This window comes from Pecten maximus, chromosome 8, assembly GCF_902652985.1.
Source record: "Pecten maximus chromosome 8, xPecMax1.1, whole genome shotgun sequence".
In the NCBI taxonomy this organism is placed as follows: Eukaryota; Metazoa; Mollusca; class Bivalvia; order Pectinida; family Pectinidae; genus Pecten; species Pecten maximus.
Genome location: NC_047022.1, coordinates 34,997,182 through 35,015,185, shown reverse-complemented (window position 1 = coordinate 35,015,185; position 18,004 = coordinate 34,997,182). Strand labels below are relative to the sequence as shown.

The 18,004-nt window shown below is 34.3% G+C and overlaps 1 protein-coding gene across 4 annotated transcripts in view; it reads left to right on the top strand.

Moving 5' to 3' along the window:
* Window positions 1-18,004, top strand: part of LOC117333316 (huntingtin-interacting protein 1-like) — a 74,974-nt gene that overhangs the window by 19,505 nt on the left and 37,465 nt on the right. For 3 of the 4 annotated variants that reach the window (XM_033892555.1, XM_033892556.1, XM_033892558.1), the window contains exons 7-21: window positions 4,359-4,420; window positions 5,090-5,230; window positions 5,525-5,582; window positions 5,864-5,939; window positions 6,988-7,134; window positions 7,391-7,440; window positions 10,288-10,360; window positions 10,868-10,960; window positions 11,209-11,287; window positions 11,718-11,806; window positions 12,032-12,100; window positions 13,208-13,345; window positions 14,129-14,167; window positions 14,785-15,027; window positions 17,379-17,541. In XM_033892555.1, coding sequence (XP_033748446.1) covers window positions 4,359-4,420; window positions 5,090-5,230; window positions 5,525-5,582; window positions 5,864-5,939; window positions 6,988-7,134; window positions 7,391-7,440; window positions 10,288-10,360; window positions 10,868-10,960; window positions 11,209-11,287; window positions 11,718-11,806; window positions 12,032-12,100; window positions 13,208-13,345; window positions 14,129-14,167; window positions 14,785-15,027; window positions 17,379-17,541 — 1,520 coding nt within the window. The remainder of the gene's footprint in view (window positions 1-4,358; window positions 4,421-5,089; window positions 5,231-5,524; window positions 5,583-5,863; window positions 5,940-6,987; window positions 7,135-7,390; window positions 7,441-10,287; window positions 10,361-10,867; window positions 10,961-11,208; window positions 11,288-11,717; window positions 11,807-12,031; window positions 12,101-13,207; window positions 13,346-14,128; window positions 14,168-14,784; window positions 15,028-17,378; window positions 17,542-18,004) is intronic. The other variant, XM_033892557.1, reaches the window with a different exon arrangement.

Here is an 18,004-nt window from a genome sequence, read left to right as displayed (position 1 = left end):
AGTGTAAATTACCTCCCTTCGTTTGGCTAACATGTCCGCTGGTAGTGGTATCACATACTGCTAGTGGTTTTGGAAACTAATATTAAACATGACACGTTTATGAGAACACAGTCTTGTTCTATATAGACTCAAATTCAGATCCTACTAAAATGTGAAAGAGTGATGGGTCAGCTCAGTGGCCTACAGTGATTTTTTACTTCCTGTTTCCAATTTAATTGTTTCATCTTGCTTTTTGGGTAAAGATTTTACTTCAAAGATGATGATGTCATGTGAGGAAAATAACTTGAGGAGTAGCATACCCCCTTAAATAATGCCAGCATTAATTTGAGGTAACAACGATCCATTGAAACCAATGTGATAATACAATGTATATCATTTGAGTCTATAAATTAGAACAAGATCTGCTGGACTCTGTTGTTTGGATCAAGTTTCATATGCTTAACCACTGATTTTGAATTGATTATTTAAATCCAAAGATACAATATAGAATTTTAAAATACTAAGAATAGATGAACTAATTTAATGCTACTCATAAAACTAAGCATATTTTCAAAAAAGAAAGAAAAAGGAAATTGTATCTAGTCTGCATACCTGGTAAATGTCAATATATATCATATTCTTAATTTAAGGCTTTTTATCTTAAGAAATTCTTTGAGGATCCGCTATTCCCGTTGTTGATATGATAGATATTCATGGCTCATCTGTTAATATTTTAACGAAACACATCAGTTAGGAACATGCATGTACAAAGGTTATTTGTTTTTTTGCAATCGTTCAAATTTTGTCAATCATTTATTAGGTTGAAAATTGTTTTTTAAAATGTTAAGGATATGAAACTTGATCAGACTGGGTGTTAAGGTGTATAGGAGAATAATTTGTGTCATGAGTAAAAGAAAGCTAGATGTAGAGGAACATGTATACAGAATTGCTAGTTATATCATCTTAACATACAATGTTCTGATATATACGGAGAACAGTCTGTTCATTATCACAGATGTACTGACATAAACAGAAAGTCCATAATCTGTCAATATATCAAGGAATCAATACTTACACAGAATGTTGATAATAAAGCTATATACATGTACCTATAAATATAATTGCTTGTTAAACAAAGCATTTGTAATTTAAAACAAAATAATTACAATGAATTCAATACAAAGTCGATCTTGTTTTTGTAAATTTAAAATGATTTTGTATGATTTATTATGATACCTTGTGAAACAAACTTCAGGCCAAAACTGTTAGTTAAAATTATGATATTTTACTATAATTGTAAATGAATTTCCTGGTAATTTCACTTTTTGGTATTATTTTTTTCCAACAAGAAATGCATTATTATTTAACTGAAGACTAATCAATATTTTGTACCTGGTATGGATAAATGTACCTGGTAACTGTTAATTAATCAGAAAAAAATCCTAATAATTTTATCCATTTTGATATCAATGTGATTTCATTTTTGCATAGATTTTATCTTTAGATTTTCTAATCTTGAATTTAAAGTTAGTTAATATGTTGGTTTTTAACTCAATAAAATTTCAACCAGAATTCCTCCTTAAAAACTGAATTCCACATCTGTCACATGATTTAACAGGTTTTTTTTTATAATAAGTCTTACAGCAGGTGTGTTGTGTTAATATAGTAAATAAATTTGTCAGGCTTCATGTTGACCTCTCAAGATATAAAATTTGTGTCCATGTGTTTATTTTGATTAAATATTTGTGAATAATGGCTGCTGTATAGGAATTTGATCTAGTAGAATATATATGTGGAGATGGGGTACAATGAGGGTAATCTTGAGTGTTTTGTTTATGAGGCCTAACAAGGGAAAATTATTTAAATTGTTATTTTACTTACTGTGACTTCTGAGTTAGTTTGAAATCTAGTGCATGGACAGCTGTATTTTCATTGGTGATGGTGTAGCAAATTATTATTTACTAGGTCATCTGACCCGACGGGTCAGTATGACCTATAGTCATTATGTTTCGTTCATTGCCATGCGTAAGCTTTTCACATTTCAAACTTCTTCTCGAGTTCCACCAGTGGGATTCTAATTTACCTGAAATGATCCTGAGATGGTCCTGACCAAGTGTTATTTTTCGGGTCAGTTGGAAATCCAAGATGGCCAAAAAGGCAGTCATTTGAAAAACATGTTTTAAACTTCCAACTTCAATTTCCACTGGTACGATTGAGCTGGAAATTGGTGTGGATGTTAAGGAATGGAAGCCAACAAAGTGTTGTGATTTTTCGGCCTCGTAAAAACTTTGACATGGCAGCCAAGGTGGCCATTTTGTAACATGATTGCACAATCATGGTTTTCCTGAACAACGTTAACACCTTCTTCAAACTTCTCAAGTTCCACCATTGGGATTCTACTCTAACTTACCAGAAATGATCCTGAGATGGTCCTGACCAAGTTTTGTTATTTTCGGGCTGGACCATTATCCGAGATGGTGCCATGGCATCCATTTTGAAAAACACATTTTAAACTTCTTCTCCAATATCACTGGTGCCATTCAGCTCGAAATTGGTGAGGATGTTAAGGAAGGAGAGCCAATAAAGTGTTGTTATTTTTCGGCGTGGTAAAAACTTTCACATGGCAGCCACAGTGGCCATTTTGTAACATGATTGCACAATCACAGTTTTCCTGAACAACACCTATTTTAAACTTCTTTTGAGTTCCACCAGTGGCATTCAACTCAAACTTGGCTACAATGATCCTGACCAAGTGTTGTTATTTTTCTGCTTGTTTTCCGAAATCCAAGATAGCCACCATGGCCAATCTTACCACTATAGTGGCTAATAAGTATGTATACTACAATAGTACAACTGTCTTAAGAGTCAGATGACTGTTAAGGCCTTTGGGCCTCTTGTTATTCACAGAATTATAACTTGATGTGATTAATGATTGATAAAGTCTGAAAGTTTATGAATGTCGGCTCAAAGTGTTATATTTTTCTAGTTTCTTCATAATTTTTTTTTCATCACTGCTGATATTATCACAGTGTTGATATAATTTGTTTTTGGCCAATCAAAACAGTGCTTTCCATTCACCACATTGAAATCCGCCAATTTTTCAGTTCAGATCCAATTGAAGCAAAGGTAAGAATTGGCTATATTGCTGCATTTTGCAATATGCGTCACAGTTTTTGATAGAGTGCTCATTTTGTATTGAGCAAAATTTACCAGGTTACTTTTGGAATTGCTGAAATTGCTTCGAGCAGCCCAGTCAAAAGTGCACAGTTGAAAGGTGTAACGACATATGGATACAGCATCACTATCAATTGCTGCGCTTTTTTATACTTTGATTTTTTTTTTCTCTTTTCATCATTAAAATGTTTTTCCTCTTTTCATCATTAAAAATGAAATAATAATACAAATAGAAAATTGAATGATTTCCTGTTAAATATGACATATTTTACATGTGTAACAGAATATACCAATATTTTTCATTCTTTCTTCTCACTCATGAAAAATATCAATATTCTTTCATACTCATGAAATATATGTTGTATTCAGCAGAAAACCTTCTAATATTATCTATATATTGCTTGTCAATCTTACAAAATAATTCTATGCTGCATGGCCTATATTATCTCTCTTTCTCGTTAGGTAATATATGTAATTATTTCCAATAATGATGCTATATTGATGCATTAGTTTGCCAAATGGAGCCTTAACCTATAAATTTGCCTTTAAGCCCTGTTAAGATATAATTTTGATTGACACTGTGTTGATGATATCTAGCTGCCAGGTAAATACTTACAATACTTACAATGCTTTGTTTGAAACGGTATACTATTACAAGGACTGACGGACTGACTAAATATTTTGATTTGGAGGAAAAAAATTGAAGGCCTTTTAAAAGGACAACCTCAATAAAATTTTGATAATTTTGTAACTCTAGTTCATGTTTTGTAAAAAAGATCATGGCTAATCAATTCTCTTCTGTGAATGTCTAAAAAAGAAACATAAACATTTGTATAAAGTTTTGTTTTGTTACTTACTGAAAATTTGATCGATGACTTTGGTATTCATGGAATTCTTGTGAATTGCTACAAAAAAAAAAGAAAAAGAAAACTGCAGATGTTACTGAAATAATGTTTAGATTAAATCACATGATATTATGTATCTGATTTATCCAGCAATATAAGGCACGTGTGGACTTAATTACAAGTATGGACTTATTGCGGGATGCTAACAAAAGCTGTTTCATTTTCATACTTGTATAATAAAGTCCCATCTCTGCTAAGAGTCAAAGTTTATTTGTTGGTCCATTGGGATTATTACACAATAAATTTGTATGGTACTTGAGATATCAATAACATTGACACTGTGTGTATTTGTTACTGCAGTTTTGAGATTTGTGTCGACATGCTGGACTATATGGATGAAATCCTCAACCTCCAGCAACACGGTGAGTGTCCCAGACATATATATAGGGGCTTAAATGTGTCTCGTTAATTTTTACCTCTTTTTGATAATTTATTTAACATCTTTATGAATTAAAATTTAACATTAGATTAGACGACTTAATTATGAAATAATTTATTGCTTTTCAATTAGTCCTTAGAGACTGTGATATTAATGCATTTACAAAAAATGGGGAAAATTCAACATTTCCCTTTTTGTACACTTTGATGCAATTCCGTGTATTTTCGGGTATCAATTGGCTATCAGAAGGTGTGCATATATATCCTATATGATGTAGGAAATTTTCTACATCGTGAGGCCATGATAGGAGCTGATTGTTAAATATCTGGCTATATCTACCATTTTAGTAACAAATAGTTAGAACTGATTCAAAGTTAACTTTATTATTTGCCTATCTATGAAAGTTATTTTCTTGGTAAAAGTACATTATAACTAATATGCTGTACATATTACATATAATACATATATGTACATTCATTTCTGATTTCTCCAATGGACTTTGTTGTTATAGGCAGTTCACAGTATACATAGACGAAAAAAACAGCTATTGTCAGGATGATGTATGTTACATACCATTTCAAGTTTCCAAACACTGACTTTATGTAAATCATATCTGGTACAGCTGTTTATTTTCATTCATTGTTTTTTTCAGTATTTGGTTCCCTAGATATGTCAAGATCCAATTCCATGACAAACTCGGGCCAGTGTCGATTAGCTCCTCTGATTCTCTGTATTCAAGACTCTTGTCAGCTGTATGATTATATAGTCAAATCTTTGTTTAGACTACACTCTAGTAAGTATACATTTACTTACAATTTGGTATCTTCTTTTTAAATTTGTCAAGGGTTTTTAAACAAAATAATGGAAAATCTTTATATTGAGTAGAAGAAGAATAAATATTGTAAAGTTTGATTTTTTGATCCTGTATTTTCGAAGTCAGTTAAGATGTTCTTTGGAATTTTAGGAAATTGTACCAAAAATTAATACTTTGTAATGATTACTGGCTGTACTCTCCAATATCATCTGCATCTTTTACCTTAAATCTAACAAATACAATCATTATGTATCTTGTAAATCTTGTTGTCAGGTCTCCCTCCAGATACGTTATCAGGTCATAGGGACCGGTTTTTATCAGCATATAGGCGGTGAGTATCAAACCGTTTATTTTGACATACTTTTAGGTTATCTGACCCGAAGGTGTAAAGGGCATCTTGTTGTTTTCTTTGCCTTTGTTGAAAAGTTGCAAAAGTCAGACTTTAGTGTTAGGATAGTTTACTGCCTGTGTCAGCATTGTCATAAAAAAAAAAATCAGTACATTTTGAAAGTTGCTTTAAGTTACCCTACTGACAAAGCATGTTTTTGAAAGAATATCATTTTTAATTCATTTTGACATAAATGTAGAATTTCTGATTTTGTTTCATTACAGTCTCAAGCAGTTTTACCTCAGCAGTAGCAACTTACAGTACTTCAAAAATCTAGTCCAGGTGCCATTTTTACCTGATGTAAGTATTTAAATACAGTACTTCAAAAATCTAGTCGAGGTGCCATTTTTACCTGATGTAAGTATTTAAATACAGTACTTCAAAAATCTAGTACAGGTGCCATTTTTACCTGATGTAAGTATTTAAATACAGTACTTCAAAAATCTAGTCCAGGTGCCATTTTTACCTGATGTAAGTATTTAAATACAGTACTTCAAAAATCTAGTCCAGGTGCCATTTTTACCTGATGTAAGTATTTAAATACTAACAGTACTTCAAAAATCTAGTCCAGGTGCCATTTTTACCTGATGTAAGTATTTAAATACTAACAGTACTTCAAAAATCTAGTCCAGGTTCTATTTTTACCTAATGTAAGTATTTAAATACAGTACTTCAAAAATCTAGTACAGGTGCCATTTTTACCTGATGTAAGTATTTAAATACAGTACTTCAAAAATCTAGTCCAGGTGCCATTTTTACCTGACATGTATTAAAGTATACCCAGTGGGTATATATAACACACAACTTTGTCTCCACATAGAAGGCATTCAATGGAATACTCGACAATAAAATAGCACTGTTAGCATTTTTACAGATCAGAAAAAGACACAGTTGGCTCTCTAACATAGTCTTATTTAAGTGCTGTTCCTGCTCCAGAAAAGGCTATATATATTCTAGTTTAAAAGATTGAAAAATGTTTTGCAATATCATAAAAAGTGGGATTCATGGTCAGAACTATTATTATAACCGGACATTTTTACTTAATTTATATAGAAAAAAATGTAATTAGTTCTTGGGAAAATATTACTGATAATGCAGGGTATCATGATATCTGATATTATGATAAGTGGGATGCACTGTCAGCAATAAAAGATTTTCAAAATAAAAATAAAAAATAAATGCTGTAATGAGCTTCTGTACAGAAGTCTTGACTAGTGCTTGCATTATTTTTATCAAAAAGCTTAAAACAAAAGTTTAATACTCATACACATACAGATCTAAAGTAAAAATGTCACATTTTAAACATAACAAATTAACACATGATAAATATGAGGAACTTTCATTTCAGGAACCACCTAATTTCTTGATCGCTTCCGACTTTAATAAACATGTGAAACCTGTGGCGGTTGTACCCACGGAGCCAGAGCCAGAACTGGAAACTCCAGACACAGACAGTATCGGAGATCTGGTGGATACCTCCAATCCACCTCCTCAGGTACATTTCTTTTTAACATAAACATTTCCCCAGAAATATAATCATTCCTGGCTACTATCATGGTGATATTTTGTACAACAAATTCAGTTTATATAATTATCTTATTTATTGTTTAGTTTATATGGAGTGTACTAGGAAGTTTGTACCAATAGCTAATTAACTTAAATTTATGAAGCTATTTCAGAAAGTACCCAGAACAAAAAATCATGTTATGTTGTATATTTAAGTGCATCATTTAAATATTTTCTCTCTCCAGTTTGACGAATCTTTTGGAAATGGTTTTGGCCCACCAGAAACGGATGAGAGGTAAGTATCTGAAAATAACATACTACGAGTGATGATTGATATGTTGTGAGCCTCGTGTTGAAGGAGGTACTAAAGGATGTTCTTTTTTTTTAAGTCCTACTATTCTCTGACTATATAGGGCCGTGTACCCAAGGACTGGTCTCATTTGGTTAGTTTAAACAAGACGAGCGGCTTTTGTAAAATGGACAAAATTGGTGAGAGAGCAGTGATCCAATATTTGCATAAAAAGGTTTAACACCTAAGGATATCCATGATGATATGGTAGCGACACTAGGGAAAGATGACCCTTCATATGCTACAGTGAAAAGGTGGGTGGCAGAGTTTCAGCACGGCCGACAGAGCCTTGAGGATGACCCCCGTCATGTAAGGCCTGTCAATGTTGCAATCCCAGAAATGGTCAATAAAGTTCAGGATATTGTTATGACTGACAGACGAGTCACAGAAAGATATAATAGCCAGTAGAGTTGGCATTTCACAGGAAAGAGTACATTCCATTCTGACTGAGGATCTTTCAATGAGAAAGCTTTTGGCACGATTGGTACAAAGACTTCTGACATTTGATTAGCAGTACACCAGGCACACATTATTGTGTGCTAATCTTAACCTTTTTGAGGAAGATCCTGCCAACTTTCTTCTGAGATTTTTCAATATGGATGAAACATGGGTTCATCATTTTACCCCAGAGGCCAAACAACAATCGAAACAATGGAAGCCCCCTGGCTCTCCCCCGCCAAAGAAGGCAAAGACTGTTCCATCAGCTGGGAAGGTTATGGCTTCAGTTTTCTGGGATGCAGATGGTAATTTGCTGATCTTTGGCCAGTAGGTTCCTGTGATGGGGTGATGTTAATTTTCCTCATATAAAAAGTAATTTCATTTGCAAATCTTCAAAATGTTCTGAAAGACCCAGGGTACTTATCTTTGGCCAGTAGTAAGAATGTCATTGTGTGGTCGGTGGCACCTTTCACCTAGGCAGCCAGGGTTCATTTCCCCAATCAGACATGAAAAGTTACATTGGGTCACCACCCGACCACGTGGGTTTTCCCCAGGTACTCTGGTTTCTCCCACAGTAAATATTAGTTGATATAACTTGTTTCGCAATTGTTGTTTATGTCACTGTTAACCTATAAATAATGGTAAACCCCAGTTAAAAAAGATCTTGGTTCGGTCCATAGTTTCCATATTTCAGTTTGGTCCTGAATATTAACATAGCAGTTGTTGCAGCTAAGGCATGTAATGTTTGTGTTATATCTCAATCGATGCAAGCCCCTGGCTGCATATTTTGCAGTCGTGCAACCGCAATGATAAGTACAACTATATTCTTTAGGATTGTTTGACATGGCAACTTCAACTTGGATTTCCTTGTAGCAGACAGTCTGGTACAAAGTAAATACTTCTCAGGATTTACATCCTCAATCAATGTCAGTGTAATCAGCAGTTGCAAACGAAACTGGAATCAACACATGGGGCCCAGTTCACAAAAACATGATGTTACGAGGCCTTTGTGTTGAAAAAGTTTTACACTCAACTTTAACTCAATTTTAACTCAATTCTGTAGCGGTTTATGTCTGATCACATACTGTATGGTATGATATGGGCAGACATTGATGACGTAGATTCCGTAGAGTTCACCAATTAATTATTATTATACTCCCCGCAACGAAGTTAGGGGGGGTATACTGGAATCAGGACGTCCGTCCGTCTGTAGACACAACGATGTACCGGCTACTCCTCCTAAACTACTGATCCGATTTCAACGAAACTTCATGACAATAATCCTTATACATTGTAGATGTGCGTAATCTATATCACGTCGTAATTTTTTGGTTACCGTGGTAACCAGGGTACAAAACTTAGTTTTTTGGGCGAGTTTGTAGATGCAACGATGTACCGGCTACTCCTCCTAAACTACTTATCCGATTTCAACGAAACTTCATGACAATAACACTTATACATTGTAGATGTGCGTAATCTATATCACGTCATAATTTTTTGGTTACCATGGTAACCAGGGCACAAAACTTAGTTTTTTGGGCGAGTTTGACGCAACGATGTACCGGCTACTTCTCCTAAACTACTTATCTGATTTCAATGAAACTTCATGACAATAATCCTTATACATTGTAGATGTGCGTAGTCTATATCCTGTCGTAATTTTTTGAATAAATCCCATTCACACTTTACCTTTCTCATAACCTTTTTAATTTTTTCTTTGTTATAAATTGATCAATTGAAAAGATTTGAAAAGATATGAGTTGGCCCTCTGGACGACAGTTCTAGTTAGTTTTATTTTATAATTCTAGTGGGATTGTCAGAACTTATGATGCATTAGCCACATATACTTATAATAAACAAGAGATTGGTTAACACTCAGTCTGGCAAATTAGTTAACTAGTAGGTCATTATTTAATGAAGGAAAGAACATGACAGGGCAGTAAATACATATATACAAATAAAAATATGTATACATGTAGATTGTTCAATGGAGACTGTGATATTGGCATGATATGATGATGTATATTACATAAACAGTTTGTTTTTCAACAAGTTGACTTAAGTTGCGGACATTGATATATCTAATATAAGTGACAGATTCTTTGTTTTATTTCTATGTGTTTTGTTTTTCATAATGAAGTTTGTGTTTAAAAGTATTCTACCTGTGATGGATTGTATAAAAAAAATATGAAATGCATAGGTTACAAAGTTGCCAGGAATAACGAAAACCGACAGCAAATTTGATAACCAAACCGAACCAAGAAAATCCTGATCCGTGACACCCCTATCAAGTAACAGTTCCTCATGCATTCCTGGTATGGTCTAGATATAACTTTAATGAGTTCCTGTTTACAGAGATTTGCTGATTGAGCGATTAACACGCGAGGTCCAGCAGCTGAGAGCAGAGCTGGAAAGAATGAGAACTGAGGTAAGTCTGTTATAAGACATAAACCAAATGGATGTAGAAAAGTTCATTTAAATTTATTGATTGCAGATCTTCTGAATAGAATCAAAAACAGTTCAAGTGTTCCAGCTAGCGGCAACATTTCTCTTTTAACAACTTCGTCTCAATAACCTAGAGACCGAAATGCCTGATATTAAGTCTGAAGCATGCTGAGGTGAAGGGCTACCAATTTGTTGAAATGAATGACCTTGCTTTACATTCAAGGTCACTGGGGATATATATGCTAAATCTTTAAATGATTTCTCAATAATGAAGATACACAGATACCTGATATTGGGCCTGCTGCATGCTTGTGTGAAGGGCTGCTAAGTTTGTTCATTCAAGATTATGAAGGTCAAATAGGTTAACAACTTTAAACAAATTCGCAATAATCAAGATTCCAAAAGACCTGATATTGGGCCCATATCATGCTGAGGTAAATGGTACCAATTTGTTCAAATTAATGACCTTTGTAATTTTTTACTGAAACAGGATATGAAAATTATCACAGCTCAGAAAGAGGAGATTGCAAAGCTGGAAAAAATCTTATCTGAACTGCGACTATCTGCTGAAAAGTCCTTAAAGGTTTGTTACACAAATAAATTCCATTTCTTATTTCTCGACATCATGAGAGTTATTTTTAGGAATTTACCCTGACTTAATAGATAGTAGATTTGACCTTGTACCACATTGAATGCCCATTTTGACACTGTATAATCAATCTAAGATGAAAAAAAATGGGAAACTCTTAAAGTCTTTGATGCTTTAAAGCAGGCAAACTTTCCTGAAGTTGATTTAAAAGTTGATTGTAGTCTTTGTTTTTGTACACAAAGGAGAATGACAGTCTGAAGAGAAAACTAGAAGAAGCAAGTGTGCATACAGGTGCTGCACTCAAACTAACAGAGTCAGAAAGTAAGATTGGAAATGATGTCTGGTTTACATTGGGCCAAGTAATAAGTCGAGATGTTTCTATTTGAACATAAATTCTTGTTTTACTCGGGAATCTTTTTTTATTTGTTAATCAGTTCATATAAAAAATAAATAATTGATGGTTGAATTTTATTATGTTATATATGTTTATTATGATTATGTTAATATAAATATGTAAGTATGTATTTGTAAGACACTGGGTACTCTACAGAATTATTCTTCTGTGACTATATATATCGTTGCATTGTCTTGCTTTAAAACACAAATTTGCATTGTTTGATGATTAAGCTGAAGAGATGACACTTTGTACATCTCTCACAACTGCATGTTTCAAAATAAACCATTTCTTGGTATTGCAGTTGTTTCAACTATGAATGTAAACGAATACATTTTCTTTTGTTTTGTATTTCAGAAGCGACAAAAGCCAATGAAGAAAAGTTTAAGAAAATGAAAGATATATATGCAAAATTACGAGAAGAACATGTAAATTTATTGAGAACAGTAAGTTTTGAGAAAAAGTGTATTTTTTTTTTTTTTTTTTACAATTTTGTTTTGTGAATTGTTCTCATTATATTTTACTTACTATTGCATTTAAAGATTAATTGACAAATAACAAGTATCTTAAGGTAATTTACCATTTTAACAAAAAGAGGGAAAATCATTGGACATGTACAAGACCCTAAACTTTTAAACACACTTAGTTACTAATAAATATCATTTTTTCAGAATGCTGAAACAACAAAAAAATTAGAAGGAGAGCGTAGATCATTGGAAGAAAAAGAACAATTGTTGAAGGTAGGGACATCCACTTTGTTTTGTTTTGAGTCTTAGTTTTCAATGTAACATCCTTTATCAGATTAAAATGTGATGTTGAGGGAATTAATATATTTTGAAGATGTAAATTTTTAGTAGAGAAAGAAAATGGGTCTTTGTATTAACTTTTAAAATATTAAATCTCTTACTTCAAATCAATTGAATTCAGTTAAAACTTGAATAATTTTCTCAGTGTTGTCATATTTTCTAAATTAACAAAATCTAATTCCAAAAATTCCCATGGCAATCAGCCAATGATTTTAATTTTCATGTTATATTATGATGTAATTAGACTTTACTGTTAAATTTTCTGTATTTCTTTTGCTATTTTTCATTTGTTTGCTATTAAATGTAAAATATTATATAATGATCACCTTTGATGTGTTCTTATATGTACAGATTATTTGAAGTTATTCAGAAATTTGTTGTGCATGCAAATATTTGTGAAAAAGCATGTTACATACGTTAAAACGGTCGTATTAATCAACAGTTAAAAGGACCTTCATTTGTTTCCTTTATTAAGAAAGCTAGAATCATGCATGAAAAGACATCACATTGTTATATTTGCATGAATTTGACAGTTTCAGAAATAAATGAAATACCTGTAAATCTTTAAATGGTAATTATTCCAGAAATCACATTAAAATAGAGGAGATTGATGTGACCTCTTGCATCCTTCAGTTATTATATTTGTTGGAGTGATAGTACATTTATGGTGGATATTGAGATAGGCTTTGTTTACATGATTCCATTTTCTGCTCCACAGTTCCAAAACTACTCAAACCTTTGTACACCTATCATGCTTGTGCACTGATTGTACCCCATGCTAATGCTTATTTCATTTTCAGTATCTGTTCTGCTAACATAGAAGCAAATGATAGTTTTCTAACTGATCTCTTTGAATTAAAATGTTGTAGCCTTTATAACCATGATAATCATGTACTTACAGTTGTGTTTCTTTGATTAGCATGTTCTGTCTGAGGTAATCTGTTTGTGAGGAGGAGGGTTAAGTGCCTGTGTGTTGAATGTTAACCTGGATATATGCATTGCAAGCTTATGTGTTGTGTGTGTGATGCCTGACATTTACAGGAATCCAATGGTGATATACAAAGGATGGAAAACGAGCGTAAGGTCTTACAGGAAAGTCTCCAGCAGAGTGCCGACCAAGTCACCTCACAACTCGCTGTAGCCACCTCCAAAAATACAGAGCTTGAAAAATCAGTCGAGGTACAAAGCATCCAATAACCAGTGTTTGAATGTTGAAGAATTTTTGTAAAATGGGAAATATTTGTTTAAGGCATTCTTTTTAGTTGAATTTAGATCTGTTTATACATGTGTAATGTTGAATGATTCATTGAAAATTGCTACAGTAAACACACAATATATACTGTAACCATTTATTAGATTTACAGGAATTTGGTGATACGCTATATAAATTTTCAATGATCAACATATAAAGGAATTCTTAAATATTATTTTTTTATTAACGGAGAAGATTTGCAAAGTAGCAAGAACCTGTTTCAGATTCATTTGTCAATTGTAGAATAAAAAAAAAAAAAAACAAGAAAAATCGAATCATGAAATAATTGGAAGTAAACAATGTTTACAGAGCAGGTATATCAAACGTTTACAGTTATAAAATTGGAGTAATACAAACTTCCTACGAAATTATGTTGGAAATGGATAGAAGCTTGTCTGATAAATATTTCCCATTTTCCTTACAATGTACACGATATAATTAATGATGACTGCACTGTTACTTCTGAGTTTTGTTCTGGACGTAGACCGCTCAGACTGAAGGAAGTGGATAGTGTTAGTTACTGTATCAGTGGTGTCCTGTTTCATCCTGTGTTGGATTGGAAAAACAGCATCTTGTTAGAATATTAGACGTTGTCCCATACTGACAAACTCCGCATCTTGCATCAAAGCATGGGTCATGTTAAAAAATTAAGATTCAGCATGATCAAAATAGAGTTCAAATAAAATTGCTTTGATTTATTCCCGAACCAGATGTTTGAAGCCCAAGGGCAAGGATTTGGTGCAAATCAGGTAAAAAAATTAAAACTCTTGGATATTGTTTATCTTAAGTATAAGGACAGGTGTAATTTACAAAATGTGCCAGGTACTTTTTAGGGGAAGTGTATGTGCATTCTGCATGTAGAGTGCAGTCACATCTTTTATATTTAGGTGTCGTCAATGGGGCTCATGAGTTTTCTTTCCCCAATAATTACAGTCCTCACTCATAAATCTGTTCTTGTCCTAATGTGTTTAGATTTCCACCAGGGACATTTTCAGGTTTTTCATTTATACTTAATTTTACCTAAAATCAGAAAGGTGAATTAGGCAATCATTCAGATTAATTAAATTCAGAGATAGCGAATTAAGTTCAGCTGAGTGTTTACCAGGTATGGTAGGATAATACCAAAAACGTGTGTTTAGGATACCTTAGCTTGCCAGTTGGTCAATGTCTTTGTGACTCACTTTTACTTACAGTGTAAAATTACTTTTGATGATTTTTCAACAATCAACAAAATATATGTATGGAAAATTTGAATGGGCTTCAAAATTAAGGTATTTTATTAAGGAAATACCCTGATTTAATAGTTCTATCAATTTTTCTGATGTGTTTTGCATTTTTTGACCTTGAAATAATTTTACGAAAACAGCAACTGGAACACAAGGTAAAAACCCTGGAGGAGGCCAAGTCTAGCTTGATGTCACAGCTGGAGACCATGGAGGAAGAGAGCTCAGCTCTACAGACAAAACTCAATGACGCAAATGATGCCCGCCAACACACGGAGAGTGAACTGTCAGGGGAGATAACTGCCCTTCAGGCCCAGCTCCTTCAGACACGGCAGGAGAAGGATGTACAAGGGACTCAACTTTCACAAGAAATTGCAGATCTCAAGGTAAATATTAATATTATGTTCATTTTGTCCAAAGGACATGGTATATATAACAGTTTAGGGTCATAGTAAGCTAAGTTAATTAGTTTGTTGAGGGTATTTTTTTTATTTAGTCTTTATCTTAAAGTTTATTTTTAAACAACGTGTACATCATGTAAATATTTGTTTTTAAAATGGTGCCTTGACCTAATAATACCATATATAATATCAAAGACTCATTGACATAAGGTGTATGTTGTATTTTTCCCAATGAAGTCAGCCATTTAGCAGAAACATCAGACAACAAAACATTTTCTTTAATTAAGGATGCTGGTCGGTAGGAGAAGTGATAATGTATTTTGTTGATTTACTCATCAGGACTTCAGAAAAACACATGAACTGTCAGGACAGTATTATATTAAACTCTTATAATATTATATTAATACTAACCATAATTAGTACGGATTCTTTTAACATTGATTATTAGCTCACCTGGTCCGAAAGACCAAGGTGAGCTTATGCCATACCGTGTCGTCCGTCTGTCCGTCCGTCGTCCGTCCGTCCGTCCGTCAACAATTGACTTATTTGACTTCTTCTTCATAACCGCTGATCGGAATTTCACCAAATTTGGTCAGAAGCATCCCTATGGGTAGGGGACTCAAAATTGTACAAATGATGGGGCTGACCCCCTGGGCGCCTCTAGGGCGGGGCCAAAAGGGGTCAATTTAGCTATTTTGATATAAATGACTTCTTCTCTGAAACCGAGCAATGGATATCGCTCATATTTGCTTGGTAGCATCACTATGTGGTGGGGATTCAAAATTGTACAAATGGTGGGGCTGACCCCCTGGGGGCCTCTGGGGCGGGGCCAAATGAGGTCAATCGGGCTATATTGATATAAACGACTTCTTCTCTGAAACCGAGCATTGGATATCGCTCATATTTTCCTGGTAGCATCACTATGTGGTGGGGATTCAAAATTGTACAAATGGTGGGGCTGACCCCCTGGGGGCCTCTGGGGCGGGGCCAAATATGGTCAATCGGGCTATATTGATATAAACGACTTCTTCTCTGAAACCAAGCATTGGATATCGCTCATATTTTCCTGGTAGCATCACTATGTGATGGGGATTCAATATTGTACAAATGATGGGGCTGACCCCCCAGGGGCCTGAGGGGCGGGGCCAAATATGGTCAATTGGGCTATATTGATATAAACGACTTCTTCTCTGAAACCGAGCATTGGATATCGCTCATATTTTCCTGGTAGCATCACTATGTGGTGGGGATTCAAAATTGTACAAATGGTGGGGCTGACCCCCCGGGGCGCTGAGGGGCGGGGCCAAACAGTGTCAATTTGGCTAAATTGATATAAACAACTTCTCATCTGAAACTGAGCAATGGATATCTCACGTATTTGCCTTGTAGCACCTACTTGGGGTAGGAATTCAAAATTGTACAAATGGTGGGGCTAACACCCTGGGTGTCTTAGGGGCGGGGCCAAAAAGGGCCAGTTTGGCTAGATTGATATAAACGACGTCTCCTCTGAAACTAAGCAATGGATATCTCACATATTTGACTGGTAATATCCCCTTGGGGTAGGGATTCAAAATTGTACAAATGATAGGGCTGACCCCCCTGAGGGCTGAGGGGTGGGCCAGAAGGGGTCAATTTGCCTAAATTGATATAAACAACTTCTTCTCTGAAACTAAGCAATGGATATATATATCGCTCATATTCGCTTGGTAGCATCCCCTTGGGGTAGGGATTCAAAATTGTACAATTGGTGGGGCTGAGGGGCGGGGCCAAAAGGGATCAATTTGGCTAAATTGACATTTTTAGAATTACAATAAAAACAATGTTTATGTAACCATATAAAATGCATATGATATATATTGACATAGCAATACCAGTGATATACTTAAGCATAGTTCTTGTTCCATATCTCATGAAACCAGGTGAGCGATACAGGCCCTCTGGGCCTCTTGTAAATGTTAACAGCGTGACCTAAATAGAACTTCCGGAAAATGATGTTACAGCACCAAGTGAAAATTACTTCAAAAATGTACTCGATAAACATTTAGAAAATCAAAAACTGAAGTTTGATTATAAATCTGACATTATTAATATGTCCATGACATAATTCATTGTCAAAATTGAAGTTATTTAAAATTTCTTTGTTGTTAACCGAGTCCTGTGTAGAGGATTTCTTAAGATCCTGTACTGGATATAAACTTAACTTTTGAGATAAAAAAAGGAAACTTTATTGTTAATTTGTAATTGTAATAAACAAAAAGTAGACTACCACTTATTGAATACATTGAGTTAGATATTGTATTTAAGGTCAAAGTTCAGCTTGATAATTGTTGTAACAGGGTAAGCTAGAAGAAACAGTGTCAGAGAAGCAGACTATGGAACAAAACTTAAACCAGCAACTGGACGACCTTCAAGCTAAGCTAGCCCAGACGGTGACCGACAAGGACAACATGGAGGAGAAGTTGACCGGAGACATCAGCTCAATTCACTCCACCATGTTAGGTAATCTACCTGTGATACAATGATAGACCCATCTCTGCAATCCAAGGGTTCAGGTTTTCATGCCATATCAAAATGGACAGTGTGTGATTAGAGATGTTAACAAAATAGCCAAACAAGGCTGATACATGTCCTGTGAATGTTATATAAAGTGTTACACCCAATTAAAGACCTTGATGCAGTCATTCCTGTCTATCACACAGCTCACAGATGTACACACTTGTGTTTCTATCACACAGCTCACAGGTATGCACACTTCTGTCTCTATCACACAGGTGTACACAATTGTGTCTCTATCACACAGCTCACAGGTGTACACACTTGTGTCTCTATCACACAGGTGTACATACATCTGTCTCCATCACACAGGTGTACACACTTGTGTCTCTATCACACGGGTGTACAAACATCTGTCTCTATCACACAGCTCACAGGTGTACACACTTGTGTCTCTATCACACAGGTG